This window comes from Panthera leo, chromosome E1, assembly GCF_018350215.1.
Source record: "Panthera leo isolate Ple1 chromosome E1, P.leo_Ple1_pat1.1, whole genome shotgun sequence".
Lineage (NCBI taxonomy): Eukaryota > Metazoa > Chordata > Mammalia > Carnivora > Felidae > Panthera > Panthera leo.
In genome coordinates, this window is record NC_056692.1 from 17,108,744 (window position 1) to 17,128,743 (window position 20,000).

At 59.1% G+C, this 20,000-nt stretch overlaps 2 protein-coding genes across 4 annotated transcripts; one reads left to right on the forward strand and one right to left on the reverse strand.

The window, feature by feature from the left end:
* Nucleotides 1–44: 44 nt before the first annotated feature.
* On the forward strand, nucleotides 45–15,250 carry GIT1 (GIT ArfGAP 1). Its single transcript, XM_042915853.1, has 20 exons — nucleotides 45–202; nucleotides 5,727–5,860; nucleotides 6,325–6,437; nucleotides 6,563–6,668; nucleotides 7,199–7,416; nucleotides 7,502–7,596; nucleotides 7,935–7,977; nucleotides 9,961–10,009; nucleotides 10,432–10,504; nucleotides 11,141–11,238; nucleotides 11,590–11,701; nucleotides 11,834–11,967; nucleotides 12,132–12,284; nucleotides 12,397–12,627; nucleotides 12,719–12,772; nucleotides 12,957–13,043; nucleotides 13,141–13,214; nucleotides 13,318–13,500; nucleotides 13,618–13,681; nucleotides 13,842–15,250. Exons 1-20 carry the CDS (start codon nucleotides 151–153, stop codon nucleotides 14,052–14,054), a joined length of 2,286 nt encoding a protein of 761 aa, XP_042771787.1. The 5' UTR covers nucleotides 45–150; the 3' UTR covers nucleotides 14,055–15,250.
* Nucleotides 15,251–15,701: 451 nt separating this feature from the next.
* TP53I13 (tumor protein p53 inducible protein 13) lies at nucleotides 15,702–19,705 on the reverse strand. Of its 3 annotated transcripts, XM_042915262.1 has the most exons (7): nucleotides 19,540–19,705; nucleotides 19,283–19,351; nucleotides 19,013–19,054; nucleotides 17,032–17,160; nucleotides 16,703–16,906; nucleotides 16,063–16,618; nucleotides 15,702–15,970 (listed from the first exon to the last, which is right to left on the reverse strand). In XM_042915262.1, the coding sequence occupies exons 1-7, from the start codon at nucleotides 19,609–19,611 to the stop codon at nucleotides 15,858–15,860; spliced, it is 1,185 nt and encodes a 394-aa protein (XP_042771196.1). In that variant the 5' UTR covers nucleotides 19,612–19,705; the 3' UTR covers nucleotides 15,702–15,857. The 3 variants fall into 3 exon arrangements, with proteins under 3 accessions (XP_042771196.1, XP_042771198.1, XP_042771199.1); XM_042915264.1 differs by lacking the exon at nucleotides 19,013–19,054; XM_042915265.1 differs by lacking the exon at nucleotides 17,032–17,160.
* Nucleotides 19,706–20,000: the final 295 nt, after the last annotated feature.

A 20,000-nucleotide genomic window follows, 5' to 3' on the forward strand; every position in this document is an offset into this window, starting at 1 on the left:
AGCCCCGGGGGCGGACGGTTGGCCGGGCGCGCGGAGCCTAGCCGGGGCCTTGCCGGAGCGGGGCCGGGCAGCAGGGGCCGCCGCCGCCCGGGCCCGCCGCCCGCGCCCCCCACGCTGGCCCAGAGGGCTGCGGCCGCGTCGCCGCTGAGGATGTCCCGGAAGGGGCCGCGGGCGGAGGTGTGTGCGGACTGCAGCGCCCCGGGTAAGCGGGGCCGGGCCAGGGGCGGGACCGCGCGGCGAGGCCGCCGGGCAGGCGCCGGGGCCTGGCGGGAGCGCGGTGCGGGGCCGGAGGGCGGGGCGGGGCTGGGGGCTGCGGCCTCCGGCCTCGGCCCCCGCCCGGGCCACTGCGGAGCCGCGTCCTTGGCGGGAGGGCCGGCTGGGGGCCCCAGTCCCTCGCGTCCGTGGACGAGCAAGGAAGGACATTCCCGGCGCCACATCCCACCCCTCAGTCTGAGAGAGGCAGGCAGCTAGCTGCCCTCCCTCCCCCGCCCCCCCTCCCCCCCGCCCGCCACCACCTTCCATCTCTGTATCCCAACGGAAGCGCCAGCCTGGGGTGGTGGGGTGGCAGGAGGGCTGTGGCAGAGGCCAGCAAGGTTTAGGAAGTGGGGGTGAGTGTGGTTTTGTGTCATCTCAGTGCCACCCCCGCGTCTTGCACCTGCTGCTCGCATGGTCTGCGCGCCCGCTGAGGTGGCGGAGGTCAAGGGGCAGAGAACCGGGCAGATGGGCCAGGGGAGGCCTGGATAGTGTTTCCTCGTGAGCAGACGAGGGGGTGGCTCCTCCTAGGACTCCCTGCCCCTACTTCCCAAGGCGGGGGCTCCTTGCAGGGCCTGGTGCTGAGGGCCAGTACAGTCTGGGCATCTTCCTCTGAGGCATCCCTGGGAGCAACTAGCTCGGCTTTTCCTATGCACCAGTAAGGCCTGCTTGGGAAGGGGGCTTAGCATTGACCCACCTTGGGCACAGACCCCTCCTAGCCCTCTAGCCCAGTCTGACCAGAAATGGGTAGGGAACAGTACCCAAGGGCGCCTAGGTTCTCAGGATCTGGCTTCCTCGCCTGCCTCCTGGCTGTATTTACCGTGGTGTTTCCCTTCTTCCCAGCACAGTCAGATCCAGGCTGATGCGAACCCCCCACCCCTGACCTGAGGAAGTGAGGAGCAGTGACCTGAGAGGCTGTTATCTTATGATGTGGGAGGACACTGCCAGTGATGGGGCTCAGCAGCTGGCCTGGGGAAGGAAGCCCTGGCTCTTGTCCATCCTCTCTTTTAAAAAGGAGCTATCTCCCTGGGAGACCTCTGGGAAGGCTCAGTGTGTCTGTGAACTCCAGGGGGACTGTGGGCACAATTAAGTGTGAGAGTGTGAAGTGCTGTTTCATGGGCCCATAACTTCTAGCTACCCTTTGGACAGGCCCGGGGCCCCAACAGGTTGGGACCCACAGATACTCTGGTGGTTCTGATGCCTCCAGGCTAGAGAGTTTGGCACTGTGGATGCCTGGAAGAGACGTGGTACTCTGGGTGGTTGTGACCCTGTGACTCCTCTCAGGTCTAGAGGACCCTGAAGAAGCTATCTGGGCTTATGTGTCCTTACCCTAGTGAGCTGGAAACTGATCTCCTTCCCCCAACCACATGCACGTCTGGGGATGGAAGGGCTAAGAGGACAGCTTGCCTTCTATGCCTCTCCCAGGCTGGTCTATACCTATGCGGGGCAGGCATAGCATGGGGGTGGGGAGTGATTAGCAGACACCCTATCAGCTTACCCTGTGACCCATGGCAAGACTTTCCTCACTCTGGGCCTCAGTTTCCTCAATTGTGAGGTAAAGAAGTTGGAATAAAAATGGTTTTTGAGGACCATCCCATCTTGAAGTCTGTGGTCCTGATTCTCAGCCAGAGGGACATAGGGCAGAATCAGCAAGGCAGTTGTCCCTCTTTCATTGCGTTTGGCTGTGTGAAGCCTCTGGGTGCCCAGTGGGTTCAGGAAGGAGTGGTATGTATCTGATATCTTGGGACTGTCTGGTTCCTATCCATAGTCATTGTCCCACAGAGGCATTTTTGCCCCAGGTACCTCCTTTTCCCCTGATCCAGAATACAGGTCAGAAGAGGCAGGTGGTGAGAAGGTGAGGAGTGAGGTGGGCAGGGTGCTGACAAAGTCTTTACACATCACCCTACCCCAGCACCTGGCAGCAGGCACTCCCTGAGTGTTTGGATGCTTGTCAGGGACCCAGCTGGCTACCCCATTTCCCCACTGTAGGATGCAGGGAGGGGCATCCCCGGTGTGGGACTGTAGCAGTCCAGGTATGAGGCTCGAGGGTAAACAACAGTCTGGACTCCATTGGTGTATGCCTCCTACCTAGTCATAGGCTTCTCTCACTGTGAAGGGGGGTGTCCAGCCCTAGGGGTGGGGCCGTGGCCTTTTTGTGGTTGGTTAATTTGGGGAGGTTAAAGAGGTGAAAGGTGAAGTGCAGGCTGACCCCAAAGGTCTTCATCCTCCCTCTGCTCCCAGGCCTGGGCATATAAGTGACAGGTGGATTTTGTAAGACAGCTGGGCATGGCATGGCTGCTGTGGTACTACCTCATCAGGCCCCACATGTGTACCTGCCTGCCATGGAGGCAAGGGAGGCGCAGCAGTCAGGAACCCTGGAGAATGTGTTCCCCCCACGTCCCCCTCCATTCACTCTGCCACACAGTCCTGGCCCAGCTCACTTTGGTGGCACAGGAGTGAATACCTCAAGGTACCTGAAGTACCTCGGGTGGCACCTTGGATGAGCATGGATGGCCACTGGCTGGGGACATTTGGAAACCTGCAGGCTCATTTGTTTCTTCACAATGTAGATTGTTGGGTGGGGTGAATGGTGGGCTCTCTTCCTCTTTTACTGAGGTTTAATTTAGGTACAGCAGGGTTCCTGCAGCTTACTGTTTAGACTGTTGAGTTTTTACATGTCTATATACCTGCGTAACCACCACTCCAGTCAAGAGGTAGAGCATTTCCATCACTCTCTGGACCCTTCTTCTGCCCCCTCGCACTCAACAGCCCCCAAAAGTAACCGCCATTCTGATCTTTATCCCCATGGATTAATTACTCTTAGCTGCTTTCAAGATGGTGGACTTCTCCCTCGTGCCTAGTGACAATTTGCTCAGGAGACGCTGGCCCTTAGAGCAGACCTAGAGGCTACTAATGGCTTTGGGTGATGACATGAATTCACCTTAGTAGAGGCCTGCATGGTTAACATTATCCCAGGATCCCTCCTACCACTTGCCCACACTTCCCAGACCCCCACCCTGAAGCAGAAGCTGCCAGGAGTGTTGGCAGGATACTGAGGAGGTCACCACATCTTCTCGCCTGGCTGGCTCAGTCAGTAGAGCATACTACTCTTGATCTCATGAGATCAAGCCCCACACTTGGCAGTTGGGCATGGAGCCTATTAAAACAAAAAAACCCTTATGTCCCTGTCCCTTCCACCCCAAGTTTAGTCTAGGGAGCCTCTTGGGGGCAAGAGTCCCTTAACCTTCAGCTACAATAGCCGTTTGACTTTTCAGAAACTCTACCTGGCCTTAGGAACTGGCCTAAGTGAGGCTTGGGGGCTCCTGCTTGGGTAGACGCAAGGCCCCTCGGGCATGTAAGAAGTAGATAGTGGGCTTCTCATCTGTGTAGCCCAGTGAGCTGACACCAGCGTTCCCCAGGCCAGGACAGTGCCCCCTGCTCAACCTTCCTGTTTCAGGTCATTGTGGAGGAGAGGGAGGACCCCTCCCCCAGGCTGAGTGGCTAGCAAAGCCTTGGACTACATTCCCCAAATCCTGATCTCTTCTTGGTCATTGCCATGTTCAGAGTCTCACCATGTCTGGTCTGGCTCTCGATATATGTGCAGTTTTCCCAGGCCCTGCTTCTCCGGTAGAGCCATGGGCCTGGGCTGGAGGCCTCAGGGCGGCCCATTTATGATCCTGGCCTGGGCGGCTCCCCATTTACAGGAAACCCCACCGTTTCAACAAGAGGAATTTAGGCTGCGTCATTTCCAGCTTCCTGCTTGGGCTGCCGGAGGTGGCTGGTGGCTGGCAGACCCCTAACCCCAGTGATTTGGGAGTGGGGGGAGGGAGCTTTCCATGTGCCTCACTGGGGTGCCTCACTGTTTGGGTAAAGCCAGTACTAAAGAGTGTCCTTGGGCTCCCCCTCTTGGCACAGATGGTGGATCCCTTCCTCGTGGGCCCCTGGAATCAGCTCCCAGGAAGGTGTATGGCAGGCATCTTGTTGCCCTGTTTTTGGGTAGATGCCTAAAGAAGCTTAGACCCAAAGAGCTGAACCCCCTCTTTCACTTTTTTTTCTTCCTGTCCCCTATGGAGGGGACACTTGCTGTAGGCAGAACAAAGGCTGCACCCTGACTCGGTCTCCTTACAATTCTCCTGGAAACTTTGATGGAAGTCCTTGTGGGGAAGGGCCTGAGATTGCCTTCTGGTTGGAGAGGCTCTCATTACCCCAAGCCTGTCTCTCCCCTGGGGGGCCCACTTCTGGACACCCTAAGCACTCCCAGGCAAGGAAGATAGCCAGTCCCTGCTCCCCCACCCAGCACAGGGATTCCTGAGACTGGGGTGGGGGGCCCGGGCAGAGCACAGTGTCCTGGGAGAGAAGCTCCCTGCCCCCACTCTCTGGAGGCACACAATGGCTGCTTTCTCCCCGTGACCTTTCCACAGCTTAAGCTGTGTGCAGCTGTCTCCTCCCCCTCTCCCAAGGGGCCTGGGATGGGTGGCATCTCCCCTGCCCTTAAGAAGCACCCAAGGAGCTCCCACCCTATCCTGGCCCCACTTCTTGTTTCCAAAGTTTGCTGCTCCCCAGGGAGTAAAGAGCGGCTTCCAGGGCCCTTGCCCACTTGGGCCCGACCCCTTCCAGGCAAGAACGGAGGAAAAGCAGTGGGTGTGAACATGGCGTGGCTTCTGGTGTCTAAAGTGCCTGGGTCCACATCCCAACAATCCTGCTCATCAGCTGTGTGACCTTGAGCAACTGCTCTAACCTCTCTGAGCCACCATTTCCTCATTGGTAAAGCAGGGATAGTATTTCCTGCCTTGTCTGACAGTTGTGAGAGACCTCGTACATACAGGTCTATCTAGTACACAGTGGGTATCCAGTGTTAGTTCCTTTGCCCTCTCCATCCCTGTTAAGAGGGGCTCCAGCTCAGCCCATCAGTGATGGTGGCAGGAGGCTCAGCATGAAACAGCCTCTTGCCTGCCAAGATGAGGGCAAAGGCAGGAGCCCATGGAGGATATGGTGGGTCAGGCGGGTGGCCAGTGGTTCCAGCAGAAGCCTGGGTGCAGGAGAGATGTGGCACTGACCCAGACACAGGAGTGTCTAGGATGTCTGGCATGTAGCATCGGTGTCACATCCCCCAGAGGATTCCTGCCTCCCTGGGGAAGGCCTGGGCCAACTGTCTTGTTCCCTGGGAAAGACTGCAGGACATACCCGCTGAGTAGGCCCTGGGGACCACACATTCCTCCCCCCACCCCCTCACCCCCCAGACAGGCAAAGATGTGTAGGAAGGGGCCCAGCTGTCAGTCACCTGCTGCGAGCCTTTGGGGAAATCCCTCCTACGCCATAGCTCAGCTTCCTCCTCAGCAACCTGTGTCCCTGCGGTCCCAGCTTCTAGGTACTTGAAGTGTGTGAGCATAGTGCTAGTGTGGGCCCGGAGTAGGTGCCCGGCACGCACTGCCGACGACCTGGCCTCCGCTGACTGTCGCTTCCCCCTTCGGCAGACCCTGGCTGGGCCTCCATCAGCAGGGGGGTGCTGGTGTGTGACGAGTGCTGCAGTGTGCACCGGAGCCTGGGCCGCCACATCTCCATTGTCAAGCACCTCCGCCACAGCGCCTGGCCTCCTACGCTGCTGCAGGTACGGGGCCAGGCCGCGTGGGCACACTTCCCCCATACCCACACACGCTGCTCTGGATTCTGCGGCTTCCAGAGGGCGGCACCCACCTGGGGCAGAACCTAACCCTGACCCTTTCCATCCATTGTGTTTGCCATGCAGACGGCGGGGGGGGGGGGGCTTCTGAGACTAGGGTCTCGCAGACCGGGGCTCTCTCCGCAGCTCCGCCACTTACTAGCTTGGCCACATAGCACTGACCAAGTCGCTTTATCTCTCTGAGCCTTGGCACACTCGCCATACAACCTGAGGTGCTGACCAGGACCCACGTGCTTGGGCGGCCCGGCTGGATGGAGGTGTGATGGTGGCAGGCACACAACAGGCCCCTTGGTACTGGTTGCAGCCACGCCGGCTGCGGCCAGCACTTGGAGGTGTTTCCCCCAGTACCCAGTGCACAGTGGGCACTCTCACTTGGCACTTCTTCTCTGCAGATGGTGCACACGCTCGCCAGCAACGGGGCCAACTCCATCTGGGAGCATTCCCTGCTGGACCCCGCGCAAGTACAGAGCGGCCGGCGCAAAGCCAACCCCCAAGACAAAGTCCAGTGAGTTGTGCCGGAGGGGTGGTGGCAGGGGCTGCGTGGTGTGGGACGTGGGTCTGAGAGGTGGCGGGGGGAATAGCCTCTCCCACTCTGCCCCCCACCCATTTCATCCTCTGTGCCCCATCCAGCCCCATCAAGTCAGAGTTCATCAGGGCCAAGTACCAGATGCTGGCATTTGTGCACAAGCTTCCTTGCCGGGAAGATGACGGGGTCACTGCCAAAGACCTCAGCAAGGTTAGAGGGGCCCCACGGTGGACAGATGGGTGGGCCTCCCCTCCTGTTGCCCACAGCACCCCGAGGGCTTCTCCATCACCACCGAGCCCTAGGCCCCAAAGGCAGCCAGCCGGGTCAGGCAAGAATCGTGGGCACAGCAGGGGATGGGATTGCGTGGTCAGCTGCATGTGGCCAAGGCCCCTCCGCCTCTAGGTGGACACAACAGGCTGCCATCCAAAAGCTGGGAAAACTTGAGGCGGTTTCTTAGCCACTCAGAGCCTCAGTTTCCTCCTCTGTAAAATGGGAAAGAAGCAACAGCATCTCCCTCATAGATAATGCCTGTTTCAAGCAGAGCCCATAGCACAGGTAGATGGTGACTGATAGCAGCTGTTAGTATTTGGCACTAAAGCCTCTATCCTCCCTGACAACCCAACTTCAGCCGGGCCCTTGGAGCTGGTAGGAGTCCCAGCAGCTGCCTAACTTGGTACGGCTTGGGGGTGCGGTGGGGGGCGGTGCTCGCACACACTTGCTGCACACTCTGCTCCTTGCAGCAACTGCACTCAAGCGTGCGGACGGGCAACTTGGAGACATGTCTGCGCCTGCTGTCCCTGGGTGCCCAGGCCAACTTCTTCCATCCAGAGAAGGGCACCACACCTCTGCATGTGGCTGCCAAGGCGGGGCAGACACTGCAGGCTGAGCTTCTTGTAGTGTATGGGGCTGATCCTGGCTCCCCTGATGTTAATGGCCGAACGCCCATTGACTATGCCAGGTGAGGGTCGGATGATGGGTGAGGCTCGGGCGGGTGGGGGGAGTGGACTGCTGCGGCAGGGCTGAGCCATGCCCCCTCCCCACAGGCAGGCGGGGCACCATGAGCTGGCGGAAAGGCTAGTCGAATGCCAGTATGAGCTCACTGACCGGCTGGCCTTCTATCTCTGTGGACGCAAGCCGGGTGAGCAGAATGCGGGGTGGGCCTGGCTCGGCCAGGCAGGTGGGACCCAGACACACCCCAGCAGCAGGTGCCATGGTGACCGAGCCGGCTGGGGAACAGTGTTGCTAGGCAACTGGCTCCTGTGAAATTGATGAAGGCTCTGGGCTACAGCACACTGGGGTAGGGAGTGGGGGGTGGGCATCACTTCCAGCCAGCTCCCAGGGCTCTTGGGGGTGGCCTGCCCTCATCCCTGTCCCCTGACACTTCTGGGTGCCAAGGTCTGCTCGTGGCAGTGAGGTGGGCTCCCAGCTGCTAAGGCCACCCAGCACCAGTGACTTGGCATTTTTATTTTTGTTCAGATCACAAGAATGGGCATTACATCATCCCACAGATGGCTGACAGGTGAGTGCCCACCTGATGCCCCTTCCCAGGGGCTTTTGGACACCATGTGGGTGCCTGAACCCCAGAACCTCTACCCCTCCCAGTCCCTGGGCTTTAGGGACCCCGCCCCGGGTCTGGTGTACAAACATTTCAGTCAGATCCTCACTCCCTAATGCTGGGCCCTAAGGCAGGGAAGGGATGTCAGCTCAGCCCATGGCCAAGCACCGCCTGAGCCCCAGGCCATCACACATAGGCCTGAGTACAAGAAACACCTGCCCCAGGAGGGGTGGCTCACTGGGCTCTGCTCCAGTGGCACTCACCCCACTGTAAAATCTTTAGACGAGCCTCTGCTTTTCATTGAAAAGATGGTGGGCTCCAGGGATTTGACTAACTTTGGGCCTCTGTGGTGTGCTCAGAAATTGGGGAGGGGTGGGAGGTGGGGGCAGGGCCCCTCACAACTGAGGTGTTTCTGCCTCTGATCTGAAAAGCCTCTGCGCGCCTAGGCTGTGGGGGGACACGCACCCAGTTCACAAGATGGATGCTGGCGCCACCTGGTGGCCACATCTGAAGGCCGTTTTTCCAACCTGTGCCTGCTGGCCTGGATCCGAGAGAGGAGGCTCCCTCCCTCTCCAAAGACCAGTGTGGGCAGACAGGGATTGTCAGGCCTAAGCGTCTTGAATCCTTGAACCAAGACCTACTCTGTTCTGAGACTCCAAGATTCCCTCCTACTTCTCTGGTCTTATTCTGCGGGGTGTGTGTACCTGCATGTGTGTCTGGTGTATGTGTTTAAACACATATGGGCATGGACTCAGTAAAGGGCTAACCGAGCACCTGCCCGGTGCCAGCTGCCGTTCTTGGCCCTGAGACACACGGGTAACTCAGATATGATCTCTGCCCTTCAGGAGCTCACAGTCCAGAGGAGGAGGCAGCCTGGTCAGATAGCTGTAGTTCAGTGTGGGGAATACAGCAGAAGTAAAGGCATAAATGGTATAAGTGAGAAATGCTGTGCCAGGACCTGCAGGGAGTCATGTGGCTGGAGCATAGTGTGAGAAGCAGGGAATCCCAGGAGCAGCACTGGACTGGAAACAGGCGAGAGAATGGCGAGTCCTGTGAGCCCCAAGAAGAGCTGAGAGGTTCCAAGCCCGGATATGTCAGCTCTGCCATTTACTGGCTGTGTGACTTCAGGCAGGCTACTTAACCTCTCTGAGGCTTAGTTACCTCCTGGGAGTAAAGGCAACAGTACCTACGTTTTCTGGGCTGTTGACAGGATTAAAATAAGATAATGCACACTAAACACGTAGTATATTTTTTAAGGAAGTTTTTTTATTAAAGTACAGTTGAAGTATCCATACATGTGTTTTGTCATTAAGATGTTTTTAAGGCCTGGGGTAGTGTGGCCCAACGTGTCAAAGAGGTGACCCAGGCTGCTGGGTGGGAAAAAAAGGCTTGTAGGGGCAAGACTGGAAGTGGGAAGACAGATGAAGAAACTTGCAAAGGCCCAGGCAAAGAGGGATCGATGGCAGAACCAGAGAAAGCTTGGCTGGGGCTTGAGGGTGAGGGAGGTTTCTGGTGACTCCTAGAAGCAGACGCTGGTGCTGGGTGAGTGGGTCACAGAGGGAGAGAGCAGGCTGGTCTAGGAGCAGGTTGGGAGGGGAGAGGAGTTCGTTTTGCACCCTCCGGGTCTGGCGTATACACGGAGATGGGTCTGAGCTTGCCGTGGAAGGCACGTGGGGCCCTGCTCCTGGGTAATCGCTGCCTCTGTCCTATTCTTTCCTCTGCTGCCTTTCTCTGGACTTAGATCTCGGCAAAAGTGCATGTCTCAGAGGTATATGGTGCCTGCCTCGGGAGCAGGCTCTGGAGGTTGGGGGCAGGGTGGGGGGCGGCATCCGGTGTGCAGCATCTGGGATGTTGTCTTCCTGGGATCCCTGCATGTTTGGGAGTCACAAGTGGGGGCCTGGTCACCTCTCCTGTCTGCCCATTCTCATCTCCCTCCTCCTTCCACAGCCTAGACCTGTCCGAGCTGGCCAAAGCTGCCAAGAAGAAGCTGCAGGCGGTGAGTCCACTTGGATGGGCTCCTTCTACTTGGAGCTGTCCTCACCTCTGAGCCTCGACCCCTACGATTGCTCCTCCTTCCTCTGATGGTCTCCTTTTCCAAGGGTTTGACCTGCCCCTCACTCTGTCTTCCCTGCTCTCTTTCCCCCGCCTCCCCACCCCTGGTCTTTGACCCTGGCTCTGCCCTCCGTAGGCTCCCTGGGCCCTAGCTCCACCTCTGACCTACCAGGGCACTAACTGGTCTGATCTGGTCTCCCTTCCATCCTCTCCCACCTTGGAGCTTGGCAGAGAGACACCTGCCCCAGTTTCCAGTTCTGAGATTGTGGGGGCTGGGCAGCATAAAGGACATAAGCCACTTCCCACATCTTAGGACATCCTGGTTGACCTGGCCTTGTCAGCACTGGGTCCCCCTTTTGTCTCTAGCTCAGCAACCGGCTTTTTGAGGAACTTGCCATGGATGTGTACGACGAGGTAGACAGAAGAGAAAATGACGCTGGTGAGCCAAGAGGGCATCTGAGGCCGAGGGTGGATGAGACACGGGTACCTACCCACCTGCTGGGGAAGGGCTAGGACCTGGTGTGGCTCTTGGGGCCTTTTGCTGGGACTAAGAAGGGAGGCCTGAGGTTGGTCTGCTCGGCAGGTCTGCCTCTCCGCCCCTGCTGGCTGTGAGCAGCCCGGGCAGCCTCCCCAGCCAGGCGGAGCGTGCTGAGCTGGAGGCAGCCAGCCTGCTCCTCCACCCCCACCCCTGGACTGGGGCTCATCTCTGCTCTGGCTGCCTCCCACTTTGGCTCACTCCCCAGTCCCACTCCACCCCCCCCTACATCACTCCTTCCTGGCCACAGCCAGATTCCAGCCCAAACCCTGGGCTGGGCCTGGCAAGGAGGAGTCGCCTCATTCTGTTCGTCGTCATCGGCCTAGCCAGTCTTGCTGGCCTTGCCCAGCCCTGCCCTGACCCAACCTTGCCTCCGGTGTCTGAAGACCACCCCTGGTTTGAACACCAGCACTTGGTGGACGTGGGGAGGATCGAGGAAGGCTGTGCTCAGCACATCCCCACCTCCACCCCGTGGGCCTGGCCACCGTGGACGCTCTGGATGATCTGCTCCCTGCTCCTCCCCCCCTCCTCCTCCCCCAGTGTGGCTGGCTACCCAGAACCACAGCACCCTGGTGACGGAGCGCAGCGCTGTACCCTTCCTGCCTGTGAACCCCGAGTACTCGGCCACGCGGAATCAGGTGAGGGGGACGGACAGGGGCCTCTCCTCCCCTGCTGGGGTCCCCAGCTTCGCGGGCCCTGCCCTTCCTCACCGGCTGTTGTGTGGGCTTCTGCCTGGGCCTGCTTTTCTCCTCCCCTGGCCTAGGCCTCTCTCAGGGCCCTGCTGGCACTGGGATTTGGGGGAAAGTTTTTTTTAAGCTCTTCGTGAGCAGCTTCTGGGGGACATTCCAGCCTCTTCTTGGGAGCTCCCCAGGCACCCAGAATCTGGCTGGGTGAGCCAGGTAGCAGGGGATGGCCTTGCTTTGTTCCCACACCCATCTATCAGCTGTAAGGGGGCCCGTCATGCAGGCTGGATTCTTTCTGCCTACCAGGGGCGACAGAAGTTGGCCCGCTTCAATGCCCGAGAGTTTGCCACCTTGATCATTGACATTCTCAGCGAGGCCAAGCGGAGACAGCAGGGCAAGAGCCTGAGCAGCCCCACAGGTGGGAAGGGTGTGGCTAGGGCTGAGGGCAGTGGGCATTTTTCTAGTATATTCTCTTTCATGGCTCCCTTTTGGGGTGGCATGATGGAAGGGTCGTGTGGCAGAATACTGAGTAACTGGACTATGTCCTCAGACAACCTTGAGCTATCCGCGCGGAGCCAGAGTGACCTCGACGACCAGCACGATTACGACAGTGTGGCCTCAGACGAGGACACGGACCAGGAGCCCCTGCGCAGCGCCGGTGCCACTAGGAACAACCGTGCCCGGGTCTGAGCACTGCCCCTCCCCGGGCCTCCATTAAGGCCCGGCTCTATCCCCTTGTAGCCCAGGGCTTCAGGGACTAGTGGGCTGGTTATGGCCTCGAGAACAGTCTTCTGTGGGCATTCACCCCCTGCCCCTGATGGCTAACCAGCTTCTGTCTCACTCTGCAGAGCATGGACTCCTCAGACCTGTCCGATGGGGCTGTGACGCTGCAGGAATATCTGGAGCTGAAGAAGGCTCTGGCTACCTCCGAGGCAAAGGTGCAACAGCTCATGAAGGTCAACAGCAGCTTGAGTGATGAGCTCCGGAGGCTGCAGAGGGAGGTAAGGGCTGCAGCATTGGTGGGAGTGCCCAGGTCGGAGAGGATCCTCCGCTCCCAGAGGTGGGGTGCTGCCTGGATCCTCTGGAGTTTCTGACATCACTGTCCGCTCTCAGATCCACAAGCTGCAGGCAGAGAACTTGCAGATCCGGCAGCCACCCGGGCCAGTGCCCACACCCCCACTGCCCAGCGAGCGGGCAGAACACACACCCATGGGGCCTGGCGGGAGTGCCCATCGCAGGGACCGCCAGGCCTTCTCCATGTATGAACCAGGCTCTGCCCTGAAGCCCTTTGGGGCCCCGCCTGGGGATGAGCTCTCTACCCGGCTACAGCCTTTCCACAGCACTGTGAGTTGCCTGTGGGTCTCAAGGATTGGGGGGAACAGAGGGCTGGGGCTGCCGCAGGGCCCTCCGTGACACCTACTGTGCCAATCCCCAGGAGCTGGAGGATGATGCCATCTATTCAGTGCATGTCCCTGCTGGCCTTTACCGGGTAAGTAGGGCCTGGAGGAAGCGGATCCATTTCCGCAGATAGGTCTTGAGCCCCAGTGGGTGTCAGGCTTTGTGCTGCTGGGCACAGGAATGACTAGATATACCTGGTCCCTACCCTCACTGCCGGGAAGCTGGAAGGCGGGTGGCAGGGAGGAGAGACTGACTCCAGTCTTCCTGGGTTTCAGATCCGGAAGGGGGTGTCAGCCTCAGCCGTGCCCTTCACTCCCTCCTCCCCACTACTGTCCTGCTCCCAGGAAGGAAGCCGCCATACGGTAACGTTCCAATCCCCAGGGCCCAAGGGGACAGGTGATGGGCTGTGTGGGTCTGTGAATGTGAACCTCACCCACTACCCCTTCCCTGATCCTCCAGAGCAAGCTTTCCCGCCACGGCAGTGGTGCTGACAGTGACTATGAGAACACGCAAAGCGGGGACCCACTGCTTGGGTGAGACACCCCAGGGAAGAAGGCTGAGTGGGCTCTGGAGGATCTGTGAGGGTACAGGCAAGCGGCTTACCACTGTAATGTCTCTTTCTAACCCTGACCTCAGACTGGAGGGGAAGAGGTTTCTTGAGCTGGGCAAGGAAGAAGACTTCCACCCAGAGTTGGAAAGCCTGGATGGAGACCTTGACCCTGGGCTTCCCAGCACAGAGGATGTCATCCTGAAGACGGAACAGGTCACCAAGAACATCCAGGAATTGTTGCGGGCTGCCCAAGAATTCAAGCATGACAGGTAAAGGGCTCACAGCAGCCCCTGGGTGTTGCAGAGGGCAAGGGACGGGGGGGGGGCGGTGACCAATGTCCTGTTCCTGCAAACCCTGCCGCTATTTCCCCTCCCCTGCCCCCACAGCTTCGTGCCCTGCTCGGAGAAGATCCATTTGGCTGTGACGGAGATGGCCTCTCTCTTCCCAAAGGTACAGGGGCCAGAGAGAAGAGCAGGATTGAAAGGCTCTCAGGGTGGGGCAGGTGTAGGGAATGTGACCACTACCTGGGTGGAGACGAGGGAGGACACACTGGGCCATGTTCATGGCTCATGGTTTGAAGTCCAAGGCCCAACTCGCCTCCTCCCTCCAGAGGCCAGCCCTGGAGCCTGTGCGCAGCTCACTGCGGCTGCTCAATGCCAGCGCCTACCGGCTGCAGAGTGAGTGCCGGAAGACAGTGCCCCCGGAGCCTGGCGCCCCTGTGGACTTCCAGCTGCTGACTCAGCAGGTGATCCAGTGCGCCTATGACATCGCCAAGGCTGCCAAGCAGCTGGTCACCATCACCACCCGAGAAAAGAAGCAGTGACCACTCTCCCTGCACCCTCACCTGCACTGGGACCTCACTGGCCATGGGAGCTGGGCCACTCCAGACACTAATCCCCATCCCAACGGAGCCGCTGGCACAAGTGCCCTTAGTGCTGCCACTGTCCCCCAGCAGCCAGGCGCCCTGGTGCCCGCCCCCCTCAAATCCCCAAGGATGGGGAGGTGGGGTGGCAGGAGCTTCTGTCCCCCACATTCCATGCACCTCCCCCTGTACATAGCATCCCCCCCTTCTAGTGTGCAGGGGCCTCTAAGGCATCACTCCCAGCCCCTTCTCCTCTGGGGCACCCTCAGCAAAGGGTCGGGTGGGGACACTCCAAGTGAGGCCAGTTCCCCCTACAGGCACCCCACCCCCATGAGCCAGTTCAGCCCTGTTGGGGGCTGAGCCGGGGGCATCCCCTCCTTTGTACATAATCTCTGTGGATGTCCCCTGCCCTGTAGCCACCAACCCCCCTGCTGCTCTCCTTTAATGCCAAACGGCCCCTGCCTAGGGCACAGGGCCCAAACCTGTGTTCCCAGGGTCCCTAGCAGCAAACACTGGAAAATCTTTTTTTTTTTTTCCTCTCCTCTTCCACCCCTTAATTTTAACATTGTGGTAACTGAGTGTCCCTGCGTGCCTGTGTGTGCGTGTGCGGGGCGGCAGTGCCGTTCCGGAGGCCTGGCCCATCTGGAGTTTTGTGAAGGGTGAGGGGACCAGGGCAGCAGGACCAGAGTTAGGGGTCAGTCCCCCACTCTCCCATCCTGGGGCCAGGGACTGCTGGTAAATCATCTGGGGTCCTACCCGTTGCCTTCCCCCATCGGTCCCCTTCTCTATGAACTTACAAAAAAAAAAAAAAACCACTTCCCTGCATCTCTCCTCCCCCCCCTCCCTTGTGGAGGGGGCTGTGCTGGCTGGGGCAGAGAACTGAGCACCTGAGCCTGGGGCTGGCTCCCCGGGGTCCCTGACTCAGCTGAGAGCCCCCTCCTATAACCTCTGAGAGGCCAGCACCTGCCCTGCAGTCTCTGGGTATCTGGAATCTGGGCAGCAGCCTGGGAAGGCTGGAGAGGCAGATGGCCGTGCCTACCAGCCCTTCTCTCTGTCCTGCCTCTGCCCTAGGGGCCAGGCTATACCTGTGTGGTGGTGGGTGGGCTGTCAAGACGTGTGTCATGTACATTTGTATCAAAAATAAATAAGTGACCATGTGCTGTTGCTAGTGTTGAAAGAATTTGGGGGTGGGGAGGTGACAGACATGAAAGGGACAAAGACAGACCTGGCAAGAGCATGAAACAAATGAAGACTACAGCTGCTCCAGACCTGGAACTTGCAAGGAAAGCCCTTGTGTTCTAGAAAAGAAGCTGGGAAATAAAAGTGTCAGTAACTACCACCACCACCATTTTCTCCCTCCCCACCGTTGGTCCTACCACACTCCTAAAACTTTGGCTGAGGCCAGGAAGGCTGGAGGAGGCAGGCTGGTGGGTGCCTAACTTGATTTTGTAAGCACCCACTTCAAACAAAACCTAAGTGGCCGAGGACAGTGTCCTGGCTGAGAGTGTCTGTGTGGCAGAGACACAAGCTCAACTCCAAACTCTACCAAAATAATTTAATTAGAAACACAGCCCATCCCTCCCCCCACCCCCGCCGCCCCCAGCCAACCACACCTTAAAGAACAAGCCCGTTTGCAATGCTTAGGCAGGACTGCTCCATCTGGCCACCAGGGGGCGGTCCTGAGCAGGGTCCACGTGGCAGAGGTCGCGGCCTCACCAGGCGCGGCGAAACCAAATCCGCCAAAGTGGCAGGGCTGGGGTCAAGTCAGTCGGAGCTATCCCCATCCGGGCCGCTGTCCGGCGTGGGCGGGAGGAGGGGTCTCCGGCGGGAGCGCTTGACCCGGCGCGGGGGCATCAGTAGCCTGCGCTTCAGCACAGCTACGGGCAGGGTGGGGAAGGGTCGGTGATCGGCAGGGATGCCCTGGAGGTCCAGGGCTGGGTTGGGTGGGTAAGGAGGGTTAACTTCTCACCAGCCACCGTGTCCTGGCTGTCCGCTGTGGGCTCCCAGTAGATGCTATCCCCCCGTCGGAAGTTTCGGTGCAGCCGTGTGCAGAGCGTGGCCAGAGTGAGCAGCACTAACAGGAAGGTCAGGGCCATGGCCGCCCAAGCAGCCTCCTCCGTGCGCGGGGTAGGGCCCCGAGCTACCCGCGGGGGCGCTGCTGCCCGAGGGGCTGGGGAAGCCTCACTTGGACAGGTACAGCCCCCTGGGCTGCTTTGCCCTTTGAGCACTTGAGCCTCTATCCTGGAGCTGGCATTGCCTCTGGGCCCCTCATGAATCAAGGGGAGAGTGGGCACAGATGGGGCATCACTCCCCTCACCCCGGGCTGCCGGCATGGGTTGCTTGGCCTCCAAGCTCCGTGGAGAGGCAGAGGGGAGCCTCAGGGCTGAGGGCGTGGGCTGGAGACCGAGAGCGGCCCGCAGCCCACGCCTCTTGGCACCGCCAGGAGAGAGGTGCCTGGACCCTCCAGCTGCCTCCTCCACACCTGGGGGCCGCCAGCTCCGCAGGGTAAAAGCCAAAGCTGGGGCCTTTGGGGAGAGAGACAGCAGTCACCCTTTTCCTGCCCAGATAACCCAAGGACCCCACCACCAACCAAGCCCAGCACCCCTCACCTGCAGACACCCTCTCCAGCACAGCCTCCCTCTACCTGGCCTTGGCACCGAGGGAGAAGACCCAGAAAGACCGTGAGAGCAGAACCATGCCTTCTCCTTCCTCAGCCTCCTCCGCCGCCGCCACCTCTTCAGCCAGTGGGCAGCCCAGGCTGGCTCTATCCGTGCCATCTCCAGCACCACCCCACATGCTGCCAGCACCAAGGGCTAGGAAAGGAGAACTAAGTTGAAGGTGGGGAGCCAGCAAGAGGAAGTCCCTGAATTTTCCTTTCCTGCACATGGGGCTGCAGCCTCTGCCAGTGCGAAACAACGACCTTTCATCAACTGCTTACCCGCTCCTGAGTAAGGCTGGAGTCCGGGGCCAGTGAGGGCTGGGCCACACAAACGTGGGCCAGGAGGGCAAGCTGGAGCTTCAGCCATGGGTGGGCACAGGGGTGGTAGAGGAAGGTGACATCCTCAGCCTGGAGTAATGGCATGGAGACATTAAGCCAGGCCAGATGACTCTCTGAGAATCCCAAGTTCTCCCATCCTGGAGACCAGCTTTATTAAAGGGATTTCCAAGGCAGCCAGATGACCCACCTTCAGGGCTCAGGAAAGGACAAAGAGCCCTGGGTACTGGTGAGCACTCCCTTCTGCCTCTGAGCATTTTCACCCCTCCTCTCCCTCAAATGCCACACCTCAAAGCTCACAGCTTCCATGACAGCAAGCCTGGTTAACGCTGTCAGAACACACTCTTCAGCTGTATTTCTCTGCACCTGTGACAGTGGCTCTACGGGTCCCCAGTCTAGACTGTAAGCATCCCCCAAATGGAGACCAGGTCTCCTATCTACTGATCTACCTATATATTCAATCTTCCCCAAACATCCAAATGCAGGGCACTCAGGCAGCAGGTGCACGGTTCCACGATGCAAACACTTCATCAATTACTAATTATTTTTGATTGTGCTGACCTAATGCTCCACACTGTGCCAGATGTTACAGGAGATGCCAAAAGACAACGCCTGAACTCTGCTTGTGGGAAATGTAGAGGAAACTCAGGGCAATAGAACTAATGCAAATGAAAGACCTAATAGAACTCAAAGTGATTAGCCATTAAGTTGTAAGACAGAAGTTGTAACCATTACACGAATTTGGAGAAGGTGATGAATAAGGGCTGATGTGATCAGGCAAGTTCTCAGGAAAGAGCTGACTCTTGCACTGGGCTTTGGAGGTGGATGGGATGGATGGCAGGAGGGCAGGGAGCTGCCCACTCCAGCTTCTAGTCAGGATAGGCCAGGTGTGGAGAGTAAGTGGCATTAAAGGTACAGCAGTGGGAATAAGCCTGGCACTCACACGTGTGGTGGAGAAGGACCAAAGATTTGGGGAGGTCAGACAAGGCCCGAAAAGCTGGGGGTGGGAGTGAGGGGTCAGTTGGGTATGACCATGATAAGACGAGAAATAAGATATTGAAGGTTTCCAAACAGTGGAATGACTTAATGAAAGGGCTGTTTGAGGGAAAGAATCAGGTAGGTGGCATGAGGTTTCTTGGCCAGAAGCTATTACAAGGTTTTAAAAAAAAAGTTAGGGGCACCTGGGTGGCTCAGTCAGTTAAGCCTCCGACTTCAGCTCAGGTCACTATCTCACAGTCCGTGAGTTCGAGCCCCACATCGGGCTCTGTGCTGACAGCTCAGAGCCTGGAGCCTGCTTCAGATTCTGTGTCTCCCTCTCTCTCTGCCTCTCCCCTGCTCATGCTCTGTCTCTGTCTCAAAAATAAATAAAAACCTTAAAAAAAATTTTTTTTTTTAAAAGTTAGATATTTCAAAAGGAAAACCAAAGGGACAGGGAAGGTATCTGACCACTGGCCTCGAAAACAGAGAGGCAGCCACGCAAGGTGAAGCCACGGTCTGGTGCCCAGTAACTGAGGCACACTCTTTACCTCATACAGCTTCCTACTTCCCAAAGTGCTATCACACACACTTCATTTAGTCCTGGGGAGGTGGGACATTATTAACAGCCCCTCTTAAGAAAACTGGGGCTCAGAGAAGTCAGGAGACTCTCCACAGTCACACAGCAGAGTTGGGGCATGGGTTGTTTTTTTGCCACTAGGGCCAGAGTTCCCCCTGCAGCCTCCTGCCCACGGGCAGACAGCTACCGGACAGCATTCCTGACACAGCACTGCAGACGACAGAGGCTTGTGGCTCACTGTCCCGGGCCTAAGAACACTGAGGGAACTGGTGAAGAATGGAGCTGGTGAGCAGAAAAAGCGGAGGAAGCCTGCAAGGAGCTCACTGTTTCGAGGGCAGACACCAAGGATGGCTCCCTGCTTGTACTTACCGGCCATGGGCTCATCCGCGTGTAGGTCACTCTTGGTGACACCTATGCACGAGGGGAAAAGGAGGGCTTAGAGCAGCTGGGGCTCCGCCTGCGGGTGGGGAGGGGACAGCAGGCCCCATCCGGCCAGGCTGGGATGGAGACGCTGGCAACTGAGGGCCAGAGGAACCGGCAGAGGTCCTCAGAGGGTGACGGTGGAGGGTGCAGCGAGGCCAGAGCGGGGCTGGACTACCCCTTCACACCCCTCTCTCCCATCCCCCGCCAAGCTCCTACCTGTGGGGGCAGAGGCCACGGGCCCTCGGGACAACTGGCCCCCGCTTCCTCCTCTGGCTCAGCTACCACCTGTGGGTCCAAGGCACAGAACTGGGAGAACTAGCCTCGGTGTGGGCCCTGCCCTCTCCCTCCCAGGCCCAGCCAGTCAGGGGAGGACTCCTAGCTCCCCCTCCACGCGCCACTCCTTCCAGGACCAACTTTCAACAAAGCGCTTTGAGATCTCAGGCTGAAGCCTGCTCAAGAGCGGGTCGCCTTACCTCACTGGGACCTAGGAGCCCCGCAAGGGCTGCCAGAAGCAGCAGCTGGGGCGAAGGCGGCTGAGGCGCCATCCCGGCGGCCCGGAGCTCGGCCCGAAGTCCCACAAGCCAGAGAACGCGCGCCCCCTCCCTCCCCGCGCCCCCGCGCGCGCCCCCGCAGATCCCGGGATCGCGCGCGCGCGCGCCCTCCCGCCCCCACCCGCACACGACTCCCAAGATCGCGCGCCTCCCGCCTCGCCCCGCCCCCGCAGCTGCGTACTACTCTCGCCCCGCCTCCGCCCCGCCCCAATACCCGCCCACAACCACCGACCTTGCGCGCACGCGTCGTAAACCCGAAGCCGGAAAAGTTTTGCGTAGGCACCCTGCCCAAGCGCACGGCGCTGCAACACAGGCGGGGACCTCTCCTTCACCCGCGCTTCAGTACCAGCGAGTCTCCACGGCCTGCGGAGGGCAGCTGCAGT